The following is a 15,232-nucleotide window of genomic DNA, read 5'->3' as shown; positions in this document are numbered from 1 at the left end:
TACATTACCAAACTTTATATACTTAACACTTAAACATTTAAAAAAAAAAAAAAAAACATTAAACTATAATTCAATTCTCTATAAAATATTTTCGATATATTTTTATTATATACTTGAGAAAGAACATTTTTTATACGAAATTTAAAACGTGTTAGTGTACCACGTGATTCTGTATTATGTAGAAATGTTTTTTTTTTTTTCATAAAATTGAAAGATAAAAATATTCTTGTCATAATTATTAATCAACTTGATACATATCATGATCAATTATCTAGCTTTTTTTATCAACCAAGATACAGATCATTATATAATTCACCAAAAATATTCGACAAAAAAATTTATAGTAATAAAAAAAAAAAAGTAATATATTATTTTTGTTTTATTGCAAATATTTAATACATTTTTTGAATACAAATTTATGACAATTTTATTGTGTCATTCAATTTAAAAATAATAAAAAAAAAAAAAACAAGTTTATTTGAAGGTTTTTGAGTCATATTTTATGACTCATAATTTATTTATTTTTTTGTAAACACGATTTTTCAAATATAAAATATATGGGTGATGTTTCAAACACTTGAAATGTGAAATTATCAAAAATGATAATATATTATTATTTAGTTCATATTGAGCTTTGTAAAATTATATTTTAAAAAATTTTTCTCTATAATACACAGTATTATTATTTTTTCTACTAAAAATAATTCTTGTTTAACAAGTAAAGTATTTTTTTTTAAATTTAAAATAAAAAAGAAAAAAAAAAATACTTTTAAAAATTAATTAAAAAATATGAGCTATCTAAATTAATCAATTTGCTATAATAAATGCATCTAATATCATAAACAAATAATTTGTTTATGATATAATTTAAATATTGAAAAAAAAAAATCATCATTATCATTAACGTTTAATAATATGATTGTTTAATTGCATGAGGCGTATTTCCATAGCCAAATATCCAGCTTTGAGGGCATTTTTTTCAACACAATTCCATATTGAGCTCATGAATAAAGAGTAACATAAAATAGCTGTTGATAAAAGACGCCCAATATTCAATGCAATACTGATACCAATTCCAATTGAGCTGGCCGTTGACTCAAAGCCCATTGACCAAACAAGTGGAATTGCAATAAACAAACTTATCAGTAAGTACCATATACGCTGTCTTTTAATATCTCTCAATGATTTTTCACAAATACTTAATGCTTCTTTTAATGATTCACGTACGTCTGTTTCTAAAGTTTGATATGTCCCTAATAAAAAAACAAAATATTAAAATTAATAAATTAAATAATCAAGAGGGAATTAATAAATAAAAGTAAAAGTATACCTCTTGTTAATTTAAACTCAGCAACAACAGCTTCATGATCAGAAAAACTAAAACTTTTATTTGGTACACGATCAGGAAATGGTTGTTGACAATTAACAATTTGAACCTAAATAATGTTTTATATAAATTAATATTTAAAAAAACTGACAAGAAAATATTTAATATGAAAAATTAAAATTACCATATAATTTTTTGAGCCTGAATATAATATATGATCAATACGTTTTCCTTGTGGTAATTTACTAGCAACTTTTAATGATGTATAACTATTATTGGCACATTCACTTGTTCCAATATCATTATGAATAATTGAGCATGCATCAGCCAAACTAGCAACACCTTTTATAATACGATATGCTAAATCTTGAGGTCCAGTATTTAAATCACCACCAAGAATAACAGCATCAGCACCTTGTTCAGTCATTCTGATAAATTGTGCCATATCAAATGCTTGAAGTATTCTATGAGCTGAGTATTCATCATTTTCACTGTTGTATTCAGCATGAAGCTAAATTGTTTATCAATAATTTCAAGGATATAAATTTTTTTTATTTTTTTTTTCAAGTTATTAATAATTGATAAACTCACATGAGCATTGTAAATGTTGACATTTGCATCATTAATTCGAAGTCTACATAAGCCAACTCCTTTACCACCAAACCAATCACCATGATGAACTTTATGGACATAGCCATTTAGGGACCACTTATGAAACATTACATCTTGAATTGGATATTTTGAAAAACAGCATACACCAGAACCAATAACTCCACTATTTAAAAAAGGAAAAAAAAAAGAACATGAACAATTACGGTAATTATTCTATTATTATTTTAATGAATTTTTATTTTTTTTTTACCTATAAAAATAGTGTGAATACGGTAATGTTTCTTGTGTTTTTGTTCTGATTATTTTATAATCATTTCTACACCATATTTCTTGAAGACAAATAACATCATAATCACCAAATGATAGCTTTTCAGCAATTGCAATTATTCTTTGTCTTCGATTACTTGACACATATGGAATGCCCCTGTAATAATTGGAAAAAAAACAAACAAATTAACACATACATAAATAAACAAAGGCAAATCAATTAATTTTTATTATTAAAAAAAAAATCATTATCTAATCAATAATGAAAAAGTTTAAACACATTAATGCTATCATCATCATTAAAATTAAAAAAAAAAAAATGTTTCGATAATATTATAATCATGACGATTAAGATGGATGAAAAGATGGTATTTATAAAATGTAAATGTAAAAAAAAAAGTAAAAGTTCTTTGTTATGTTTTTTTAAAAAATATTTAGAATTATTATTGTTATAATATTTACCAACAATTGAGAGTTAAAACTCTTAAATTTATTTCATCCATCATTGTGATAAAAATAATTATTTTAAAAAACACTTGCTAATATTTCTATACTCAAAAATTATTAGAAAAAAAAATGATAATTAGAATTTATTTAAATATAATTATATTTTTTTGTACTTTGTTTAACTTAATTCTACGATGACGTATACAATCATATCACTGCATGTCACCATGCGTGCTGTCAGAATTTCAGAAACACACTGAATTGCAAAAAAAAAAATAACAATAATAATTCAATAATAACAACAACAATAACAATATTTATATACTTGGTTCATGTAAACTCCAGTATAAAATTTTAAACTAAAAAAAAAAATTATATTTGATGTAAAATTAACATAGATAAAATAATTTTAGAAACATTTTTTAAAACAATTAAATAATCTAATTTTATTTAGATTATTTATTTATAATAATTGATAATAATTAAATAGTTATAATTGTTGAAAAAATAAATTTCTTTGTTATCGATAAATTGTATCGTCAAACAATCGAAATTACAAGTTGCAAACTTCACATTGTTGTGATATTTTTGAGGATCAATTACTTCAGTTGTCGTATAACTTCGTTTGTTATCGGTTAATTTCGTTAGTTGATCATATATATATTTTTTTAATACAGTAAAACGTAGAGAGATGTAATATTGTACACCCATATGTCGTACTTTTCATCAACTACATCAGTCAACATCAGCTGATATCTATTACATTATAAATATAAGTTTACAGATTTTTAAATAATAAGTCAATAATGGATAACATGTATAACTAGTGATAATAATGACATTGTGTCATAAATGTAAAATTTATAGTATCATAGATAATATGTCATGTAAACATTTGTATGTATGCATAAATGACAATATTGCTTATATTTTATACTTAGCTTATATCATTAAGTGACTTTTAAATAATAAATTATATACTATATTTATAAATTAAATATAAGTAGTTGAATTGTATTTAGTAATTACTTATTATTTTATTTGAATGTTAAAATATTTATTTATTTAAATAATTAATATGAAAAATGTATAGTAAAGTTGTTTACATGTTAATTTAGAAAATTAATTTGCTTGAAATAAACATGATGCAAATTAGCTAATTCATATACTTAAATTGATAAACTTATATTGTGATGTTGTACAATTTTTGCGAAATTAACTATAAATTTAGGATTCTTGATATTAGTTAAATATATAACAGTATTATATATACATCAGTTAATTTCTTTGATTAATTAACAATTGCAGATTTTCATGATTTATCTATATGCATATTTTTTATATTATTATTTCAATTATTCAAAGTTTAACTATGTATGTAATGTAATATTTGTATATCGTTAGTTTATTTATATATATGCAAAATCATTATATATGTAATTTGACATCTATGTATACCATCATTTATATATTTATCATTGCATTGGTTACATCAGTCAACATCAGCTGTTGTTTAGTTTAATAAACGTCAAATATAAAATAATATAAATAAACATGTTGACAATGTGGAAATTTATAGTTCATAGAAAATTCAGTGAGATTATTGTGGTTACAGTGATTTAATTATTTTTTTTTTTTATATCTATATATTTAAACTGTGAGTTGTGTTTGTGTTTTTTTTTTTTTTAGTTAATATTGTGGTTTTTCTTTGTGAAAAATGAACGGGAGCATGGGTTTACATAGAACTGGTCCTGAACAACACCCAGCAAGATTTGCTGATTATTTTGTCATTTGTGGACTTGACAAGGATTCTGGTCTTGAACCAGATAAATATTTTGGTATGTTATTTTTTGCATATTACAACAATTTTATTATTATTATTTGTATAATGCAAATTGCCTGGTTTTTATTTTTCAATTTTTTTTTTTTTTTTTTTGGAACACTCTTTGTGCTCTTGAATATTATTACTTTTTTTTTTTTTTTTTTCTATTTGAAGAGGTCGTTGATTTACTAGGTCATCATTAGAATAATTAATCTTGAATTTTCATTAGTTTGTTTTTTCCTTTTTAAATTATTTAAATTGATCTTTTTTTTTTTTTTTTTAAATTGAATGGTTAATTAAAAAATATTAATACAGAGTTTAATTTCGTAATTTTTTTTCTTTAAAACATGAGAGAAAAAAAATATATAAAATTCATTTTTATCATGGGTCAATGTGATAGTATGTATATATTTTTTTGTAGGGACATAAATTTGTTTTTTATGATAAAAAAAAAATATATTATTTACTTTAAAAATAGATGTATAATATTGACCTTAGATCTTAATATTTTAAAATGTTTTTTGAAATATTCAAATGGGTATTTCAAAATGTTATTTAAAATTATTGTCAAATATTTTTAGCTATATTGAGAGGCTTTTTGGTAATACTGATTTTTAGGAGCTATTTATAAATAGGTTCTCTTTTTTGCCAATTCAGGTAGACCGTGTTATTGAGGTGAACCCTAGTGACCTTTTTTTTTTTTTATATATTTTGTCAAAAGAACCTTTTAACAATGTGCACCGGAAGCAACAGATCTTCTTGAGAATAGAAAAAAAAAATAAAATAAAAACCTCCCGCGGTTCTCAAGATCAGCTGCATTATTTTCTTAGAAACAGATGTGCTCATATTTTCATTTCGATTTCAAAGAATTAATAACAAAATATTGTTTAATTATTTCTCATTTTATCTTTTTCGATTACATTTAAATCAAGTCATTGTTTCGAATCAAAATATATCGGTATATTTGAAATTTAAAATTTGTTTATTAAAAAAATCAATAAATTTATATTATCATAATAATAATATACCAATAAAATTATTATAAAATGATATTAGTTGTGATTTTAAATCGAGAAACGACCCTGACCGATCGTTCAACATTGGTTAGAGGTCAAATTTGTGCTTGATATGCTTATCATTTTCACTTAATTGACTGTATCAACACTTTTTTACCCTTAATTTATTTATTATTATCATATTAATAATTTTTATTAATAGCCATTGTTGTTAAACTTGCTATAAAAATTATTCTACAGTATTACATAATTTCATAAAATTATTATTAATTTTTTTTTTTGTTTTTACAATCAAATTAAATTAAAAAAGTAAAATCAATATATTTTTTAATTTTTTATATATGATTTATTTATATTAAATTTATTTTTTGACAATTTTGTTTATTAATTTTATTGATAAATACAAAATAAAACAAGTTAATAATTATTTTTAACAAAATATATATATATATTTTTTTATCAGAATTATCAGAGCTTCTTGCTCAAATGATTCAGTATATATATCTTTCAAGTTTCAATGACAAAGACAATAAAAAAAAGACAGTAGTAAGCATTTAGAAAAAAATTGGGGGAATGAGGGTTTCAGACCCTCTTTCGACATGTGTCTGACTCATGCACATTTTTATTATATATATATTTTTTTAACATGAATAAACTAGACATAATCAATGAGTTTAAAGATTTTTTTTTTTTTTACTCTAACACTCATCTGGGAGAGTATTGTTGCATATTTTGTACTTGATAAAAATAAATTATTTTTTATATTATTTATTCTATTATTATGGGTTTAATAAAATTCAATCAACAATGAAAATCAATATGCATGAATCACAAGAAAGATACGATATTGTTTTTATTATTATTATTTTTTTTTTTCAATTTATTTTCTCTTATTAATATTGATTGTATATTTGTATATTTTATGATTTAAACTTAATGAAAAAGGAGTGTTATTAAATTAACAATTTAAAAAATAAATAAATAACGTATAGTAATTTAGTTTTTTTAATTTTCATTTAAATATAAAAATAATTCAGGGACATTTTTAATTATTTAAAAGGATAAATAAATCAATTTGTAGTTTTGAATTATATATTTTTTTTATAATTATAAATGACACTGGAGCAAGACTCTCAACTCAAGAGCAAAATGCCACTAATAGTCGCTGTATATATATTACTTCAAATATATAGACAAAATAACATTTCACTTTGTCAAAATATAAAGACACTGTTAATAATGTTTATAAATTTTTTTAGAATTTTTCTATATACTTTTCCTTGACAAAAACATTTACAAACAAAACGTAATTTTTTACACTAAGCTATTTAACGAAAAAATGTTTATTGTCATGTTAATAAACCGTACAAGCCCCTTTATTTAATTTAAAAAATATAATTCGTATTTGTATGAGAGTTTAAACTGTAAAATTGTCTTTGAAATTGTATACGCTCAATTAATTTTACTGACAAATTTAAATGCGCAATTTTTTTTTTCCTCAAGTAATAAAAAATATAAATTTATTGAATAAACATACACGTGTTTAATGTAATTTATATTTTTTAAATATTATATACTATAATACATGCGATATATAATTTTGTCAACGAGGTCAAAGCCTTCAAGTTAAATACTTGCGTATAGTTGTAGAAAAAAAAAAAATTGAGAGATGAACAAAATAGATGACCTTCAAGAGTAGTAATTTGGTAACGGAAATTACAGTTAGATAGAAAAAATAATATAATTAAAATACCAATATACAAATTAATTTTCACATTAGTCAAATTTAAAAATTGTCTTTATTTCTTTTTTACCCAGACATTTTTAAATTGACAATGATTTGTTTGTTTATTTAGCGAAACTCCTTGAAGACAAAACAAAATACTGTATAAATTCTAAATATAAATATTGCTTTTGAATTTTTATAAAATAAAATAATATACTCAAGTTACATGTTGATTTTTTTGTTAATAATAATAATATTAATTAAATTGAATTAATTTCAGGTGATTCACTTCAATCAACACCACTTGATCGTGCATATAAAAGTAAAGTATTAGGTCACTATCCAGATTCAGTAATTTGGAATCCATTTGATGAGCATGCTGTTTGTATGTTATGTTTACCAAGTGGTTTACGTTTTCGTACACAAAAACATTCAATTGAACCATCATTTCATTCATTTGTATTGACAAAAGAAGATGGTAGACGTACATATGGTTTTAGTCTTGTATTTTATGAAGAATGTCGTAATCGTAAAATATGTGCTGCAATGCAAACATTACAAGCAATGTTTATAACTGAATTAAGTAGTGGACAAAATGGTACACCACCATCATTACGTAAAACTCAAGATAATTCACATAATACAAGATCATTACCACGTCATTTTAAATTATCAGCTCATTCACCAGGTGCAGCATTAGCATATTATGATTCAACAAAAGATAAATTATATGTTACAAAATCAATATCATTAATTTGTCAACAAGCATATATATATGCTGCTAAAAAATTTTTAACAAATTTATATAAATGTTTACCACGTCATCCTGGACCAGGACTTAGTCTTGAATCATATGTTTATAATTTATTATATAATGTACCAATACCATTACCAGGTAAATCATTAAAATTTTATATACCAAATGATGAACCAGCTAAAGTACCACTTGAACTTGTAATATATGGTCCAAATTTATCAAATGATTTACCATTACTTGATTATTCAATGAAAGATGTATTTACATGGCTTGGACCAGAATGTTTATTACAATTATTTACATGTGTATTACTTGAAAATCAAGTATTATTAAGAAGTACAGATTTTCATAAATTAGTTGTTGTTGCTGAATGTATAACATCATTATTATTTCCATTTACATGGCAACATGTTTATGTACCAATATTACCAGCAAGTTTACATCATTTTTTAGATGCACCAGTACCATTTATTATGGGTTTAACAACACAAAGTGAAGGTACTAATTTAAAAGTTGCTAGTGAAGCTAATTTATGTTATGTTGATATTGATAAACAAACAAGTCAATTTCCTGAAGAATTACCAGTATTTCCTAAAAAAATACAATTTCTTGATGAAATTAAAATAATATTAAACAAGTACAAAATACCAAATTGTGACAAGACTGATTGTATGATTATTAATTATTATGATGGTGATATTATGTCAAGTAGTTTGACATTACCACCTGGTAATGGTTTTCATATGTCAAGAAGAAAACATTCATTGCATGATGTATTAGATTGGGATAGAAATTGTGATAATGTACAACAACATCAACAACATCATCATCATCAATCTGATGCAGTACAAAAAGTTATTGATATTGTTAAAAAAACAGATATTAATATTGATGATATTGATGATATTAAAACAACCAAAGATAAAGAATTAACACCACAAGAAGAATATAAAGAAATTTTAATATTTAATAATGCTATTAGAGAAATATTTCTCGATCGTTTTGTTAAACTTTTTTCTGGATATGAACATTTTGTTATTCATCCAAATCAGGTATTGTTTTATTATCTATTTTATTTTTTTTTTTTTTTAATATTATAATTTATAAATTATTTATTTTTTATAGGACAAAAATGATTGGTTAAATAATCGAGATAGTATGCATGTATTTGATAAAGCAACATTTTTATCAGATCAACCAGCTCAACATTTGCCATTTTTATCAAGATTTCTTGAGACACAAATGTTTGCATCACTTGTTGATAATAAAGTCATGTCATCTTGGACTGAATTGGATTTTAATATTAAAGTTTTTGATAATAGAATTTCACAAATTAAGTAAGTTTTTTTTTTATTCATTTATTTATTTATTTCGTTATATAATATTAATTTTAATTATTATTTTTAGAAAAAAAAATTGTGAAGGAATAATTCAATCATCAAATTATCAGCTAGCTAATACTATATTAGAGAACCAAAAATTATTAGAAAATAAATTAAATAATGTTGATTTTGAAACTAGTCCACCTAATGAAATTGTACCACATCGTGCTGCATATTTTAGAATATTTCCATTGCTTGATAGTGTTGCATTAAACAAAGAACCAACTCAAAGGTAATGAAATGTTTTTTTATTATTTAAATTTTTGTTTAATCAATCAGAAAAAAAACTAACAAATAAAAATATTATCTATTTTTTATTGCTTAAACATGAAGTATACTCCGGTAAGAAAAATCTACAAAAAAAAAAAAAATAAAAAAAAAATAGAGTTGCTTTTTAAATAATAAAATAAAAATTGTAGTATAATTTAATAATTATAATTTACATTTATTTTTACAGTAGTAGAAAAGGCCAAACACAATGGAAATATAAAATGAAATTAAATGAATCAAATGGTAAACCACCAACAGTACCAAATCAAGAAATTCAATCACCACGTCCACAAACAAAATTATCAGCTGATATGAGTCCAGCATTAATTGCCCAAGCAAATTGGACATTTGTTGAAAAATTATTAAAAGATTGTAAATCAAAAACAAAAAGAATGTTAGTTGAAAAAATGGGATCAGAAGCTGTGGCATTAGGGCATGGTACTGAATCATTAATTGACGTTGAAGAAAATACATTGGTTACCAGTTTGTGTGATTTATTAGAACGTGTTTGGAGTCATGGTTTACAAAATAAACAAGGAAAAAGTGCACTATGGACACATTTATCAATGTATCAAGAATTAGAAGAATGTAATGATTCTGCTAAATCAACAAATCCAAATTTTTTATCACCAGGTAAGAAATATATTATTATTTTAAAAAAATAACAAATTCAACTATTATTATTTATCAAAGTGAAAAGATTATTCATGTTAAATAATATAAATATTTAATTAATTTGAAAAATAAAAAACATGCAGCACTTGCTTGGTGCGTGTTGAGGAAGCGGCTCGATTGTACGTTTATATTTTATTCATATAATTATTTATATATATGTAATATTTGTTCACAGTAGTGCAACATGAGTGACATAAATTGTACATTATTTATTGCACATAATTTTATTTGATGTTTAGTAAAGCTTTCTAAATTTTTATTTTTATTAAATTTATATAAATTTATTATTTATATTTTTTTCACTTTTTTATTATTTTTTATTTATTACAAATAGCACCAAAAATGACAACAATTAAAAGTCATTCATTCAGGGATCTTCTGGTATCATCAATTAAAACAAGAAATATTAATGAAATTACTTCCTATATCAAGGAAAATTTTAATGGTAAACTGATAAAAGCCTTTTATACGTTTGGCTTGTTTTTAAAAAGAAAAAGGAAATAACAAAAAAAAAAAAAAAAGAAATATATTTTTATAAAAATGGTTTATTATATATATTATTTATTTATTTATTATTTTTTTTATTTAGAGCTGAATGACGTTAATGCACGAGCATGTTAATTGTTGCCTTTTTTTTCCATTTGCTTGTAAAATATTGATTTGTGATTGTCTTGAGTTTAATAATGAAATTATATTTAATTGTTTTATTAATATATGTATATTTATTTTTTTGATATAGATTTATCAAATTTAGCTATGGAAACTGATGTATCACCAACAAGAGGAGGACCAGATAAACGTCCAGGTGAAAGAAAATCAATTGGTCCAGAACATTTACGACCACTTCCAGATTCATTGACATTTGATATTAGAAATGTTCAAGCAATGACAGAAATTAAAACTCATATTGGATATGCCAAAGCTTTTATACGTCTTAGTCTTGAAAAAAAAGTATTATCAAGACATTTAAAAAATTTATTATCTGATACTGGTTTATTAAGGTAAATAAATAAATAATTTATACAAGAAAATATTTATATTAATATTGATATTATTGTTTTTTTTTAATTAGGAGCCAATATAAAAGATCAGCATTTTTACGTTGTGAAGAAGAAAAAGAACAATTTTTATATCATTTATTAACATTAAATGCTGTTGATTATTATTGTTTTACAAATAATTATCCAACAACAAAACTTCCATACAGAGTTATAATATTTCCAAGTAGAAAAACAAGTGCATCAACAACATCAGCAAATTCATGGATAATAATATCTGGTACATTATGTGAAACAAATCCTGTATCAATACCAAAAGGTGCACTTGAATTTGTATTTCATCATAAAAATCTTGGTGTATTATCAACATTACGAATTGGACATGATAGTAGTGGTATGTCACCAAAATGGATGGTTGAACATGTTGTTGTACGTAATGAAGTTACTGGACATACATTTAAATTTCCATGTGGTAGATGGTTAGGTAGAGGTATTGATGATGGTTCAACTGAAAGATTATTAGTTGGTACAATTGTACCAAAAACAATACACAGTGATGAACTTGTTGAAACATGTTCAACACCACCAAGATGTCGTTCACCAAGTATACCAAGAAAAACAACAAATTTAACAATTGATGAGCTACAAAATATGCTTAGAGAATCAGTTAATGCTATTGTTAAATTTCATTATCGTAAAGAACCAACAGATGGTTCATTAACAGCATTATTATGTGGTGATAATGGTCTTGTGTTATCATTAGAACAAATTTTTTTATATGGTTTTAAAAATCAAAGATTATTTGGTAGAAATTTTTATGTATGGGATTATTTATTGAGAATTAAAGAAAATTTCGAAATGACGCTATTAGAAGAAATGAATGAATACTCCAAAAAAATTAATAGAGATCGAAGACTTCATCATGTTGATAATAATCAAAGATTTACTATTTTAAGATGTTTTTGTCATTTAATTGATCAAATTAATACATTTAGTCATACATTAGGAAAAGATGGAAAATTTCAATTATTTATTTGTCTCTCTGCAAGGTATTTTATATTTTTTTTACATTAATATTATATTTTTTTTAATTATCATTTATCTAATTTAATTTGTGTTTGTTTTTTCTTCGTTTTAGAGAACAACTACTTCATCAAATGCTAAGACCAATGTGTGAGGCACGTTCAACTGTTGAAATGTATGAAGAAACATCATTTTTAAGAAATATTAATCTTTTAATGTTTCTCATTCAAATTCTTGAACCACTCAGTGATTTTCATATTGTTCTTGAAAAAAGTTTAACTCATGGAATTTCAAGTATATGTTAAAATTATTATTATACAAATAAACTACACACAAATTATGTACAATATTGAAGTTGTTGCTAATTAGGTATTTAAATATTACACTTGAGATAACACAAAGTTTTTAAAATGAATATTTATAAAATTCATTCGTACTAAATAAAAATTCTTACAAGATTCAAGTCATATATATATTTAAAAGCTGAGAGATAATAAAAAATTTAATTCTAAGAATATTTAAATAATATTAAAACACAAATATTATATTCGAAATTTTAATAATAATTGTCTCCGGCCATGGTAACTATAATGATCCAAAAAAAAAAACAACTAATCTTTTATACTAATTAACCAAAGATACTCAAAATATTTGTTATATTATTTCGTTAGCTGTTGGTCTTTTTTTTATTGTGATTTAGGCAATAATTCCATGACATATTTTAATTTTAAATTAATAATACGTAGTTTTCTTGATGTATATAAATTAATTGACATTTTATTAATGATATATTTTCTGTGATTTACAAAAATTTATATACCAGTTTTATGATTTAATTGTTTTTTTAGTTTAACAAAGTGTTTTTAATGAATTAGCACTATAAATACCTCTAAATATTTCATTGAATTGAAATGATGATCTGCCATAAAAACTAATGAAAATAAATCATTGATATTCGTTTTTTTTTTAAATGAATAGTAAAAAGTAGTTTGATGTAGTCATTGAATTTTGTCTTGTATTACAATTTAATATTAAAGTTTGATTTTATTGTCAACTAATCATAATAAAAATATATATATATTAGACATAAGCTGAATAAATAGGATTGAAGCAATAATGTAGATGAAATATTAATATTTTCAAAGCTCCTAATTGCAAAATGTTAATGATTAATTAATCGGCGTCAATACTGTCTGTGACATTATTTAAATAATTTTAATTACTAAAATACTGAAAAAATATGAATGTTCAGACAAAAACGTATTCAATGAGTTTATACGTATTGAGTTTTTTTTTTATTTTGACTATTTACCTGATAGAAATTAACTTCGATTATTAGTTGTTCGAAAATGTTTATAAATACTGTCAAACCGATTTAAAAAGAAAAAATCAAGGTTGTATTATGAATAAAGATTTATTCTTTTGGAATATCGAATTCTTGTTTGTAAAATGTATGTATTCATGAATTAATTAAATAAATATTTTTAAAAATGATTAGAATTTCACTGTAAAGTTTCAAATGACTTACCTCTTTTTTTTTATAATTCCCTAATTTTTTTGAAAAATTTTTAAATTTTCTGTGGAAAAATGAGAGATTTGTAACAGGAATATAGAATAGACAAGGAGGTATTTTGTATTTCAAATGATTTACTTCTTTTTTTTATAATTCCCTAATTTTTTTGAAAAATTTCTAAATTTTCTTTGGAAAAATAAGAGATTTGTAACAGGAATATAGAATAGGCAAGGAGGTATTTTGTATTACAAATGATTTACTTCTTCTTTTTTATAATTCCCTAATTTTTTTGAAAATTGTTTAAATTTTCTTTGGAAAAATGAGAGATTTGTAACAGGAATATAGAATAGGCAAGGAGGTATTTTGTATTTCAAATGACTTACTTCTTCTTTTTTATAATTCCCTAATTTTTTTGAAATTTTTTAAAATTTTCTTTAGAAAAATGAGAGATTCGTAACAGGAATATAGAATAGGCAAGGAGGTATTTTGTATTTCAAATGATTGACTTCTTTTTTTTATAATTCCCTAATTTTTTTGAAAAATTTCTAAATTTTCTTTGGAAAAATAAGAGATTTGTAACAGGAATATAGAATAGGCAAGGAGGTATTTTGTATTTCAAATGATTTACTTCTTCTTTTTTAAAATTCCCTAATTTTTTTGAAAATTGTTTAAATTTTCTTTGGAAAAATAAGAGATTTGTAACAGGAATATAGAATAGGCAAGGAGGTATTTTGTATTTCAAATGATTTAATTCTTTTTTTTTATAATTCCCTAATTTTTATGAAAATTGTTTAAATTTTCTTTGGAAAAATAAGAGATTTGTAACAGGAATATAGAATAGGCAAGGAGGTATTTTGTATTTCAAATGATTAACTTCTTTTTTTTTATAATTCCCTAATTTTTTTGAAAATTTTTGAAATTTTCTTTGGAAAAATAAGGGATTTGTAATAGGAATATAGAATAGGGAAGGAGGTATTTTGTATTTCAAATGACTTACCTCTTTTTATTTATAATTCCCTAATTTTTTTGAAAATTTTTAAGATTTTCTTTGGAAAAATAAGAGATTCGTAACAGAAATATAGAATAGGCAAGGAGGTATTTTGTATTTTAAATGATTTACCTCTTCTTTTTTATAATTCCCTAATTTTTTTGAAAATTTTTAAAATTTTCTTTAGAAAAATGAGAGATTAGTAACAGGAATATAGAATAGGCAAGGAGGTATTTTGTATTTCAAATGATTTACCTCTTTTTTCTTATGATTCTCTAATTTTTTTGAAAAATTTCTAAATTTTCTATAGAAAAATAAGAGATTTGTAACAGGAATATAGAATAGGCAAGGAGGTGTTTTGTATTTCAAATGATTTACTTCTTCTTTTTTATAATTCCCTAATTTTTTT

General features: G+C 22.7%; 2 protein-coding genes across 10 annotated transcripts; one reads left to right on the top strand and one right to left on the bottom strand.

Moving 5' to 3' along the window:
* Positions 1 to 361: 361 nt before the first annotated feature.
* Positions 362 to 2,911, bottom strand: LOC122852236 (putative neutral sphingomyelinase). Its single transcript, XM_044151910.1, has 6 exons — positions 2,669 to 2,911; positions 2,190 to 2,363; positions 1,919 to 2,102; positions 1,512 to 1,838; positions 1,331 to 1,436; positions 362 to 1,253 (listed from the first exon to the last, which is right to left on the bottom strand). The coding sequence occupies exons 1-6, from the start codon at positions 2,710 to 2,712 to the stop codon at positions 901 to 903; spliced, it is 1,188 nt and encodes a 395-aa protein (XP_044007845.1). The 5' UTR covers positions 2,713 to 2,911; the 3' UTR covers positions 362 to 900.
* Positions 2,041 to 13,816, top strand: LOC122852233 (DENN domain-containing protein 5B). Of its 9 annotated transcripts, none has more exons than XM_044151902.1 (11): positions 2,041 to 2,143; positions 4,343 to 4,491; positions 7,498 to 9,026; positions 9,100 to 9,311; positions 9,382 to 9,588; positions 9,690 to 9,698; positions 9,814 to 10,259; positions 10,636 to 10,746; positions 11,041 to 11,302; positions 11,374 to 12,348; positions 12,438 to 12,929. In XM_044151902.1, exons 2-11 carry the CDS (start codon positions 4,371 to 4,373, stop codon positions 12,625 to 12,627), a joined length of 4,062 nt encoding a protein of 1,353 aa, XP_044007837.1. In that variant the 5' UTR covers positions 2,041 to 2,143; positions 4,343 to 4,370; the 3' UTR covers positions 12,628 to 12,929. The 9 variants fall into 9 exon arrangements, with proteins under 9 accessions (XP_044007837.1, XP_044007838.1, XP_044007836.1 ...); XM_044151901.1 differs by lacking the exon at positions 2,041 to 2,143 and adding an exon at positions 4,142 to 4,247; XM_044151905.1 differs by lacking the exons at positions 2,041 to 2,143; positions 9,690 to 9,698 and adding an exon at positions 4,142 to 4,247.
* Positions 13,817 to 15,232: the final 1,416 nt, after the last annotated feature.

This window comes from Aphidius gifuensis, linkage group LG3 (assembly GCF_014905175.1).
Source record: "Aphidius gifuensis isolate YNYX2018 linkage group LG3, ASM1490517v1, whole genome shotgun sequence".
Classification (NCBI taxonomy): Eukaryota; Metazoa; Arthropoda; class Insecta; order Hymenoptera; family Braconidae; genus Aphidius; species Aphidius gifuensis.
Note: the sequence above shows the minus strand (reverse complement) of the source record. Positions and strands in the feature narration are given on the sequence as shown.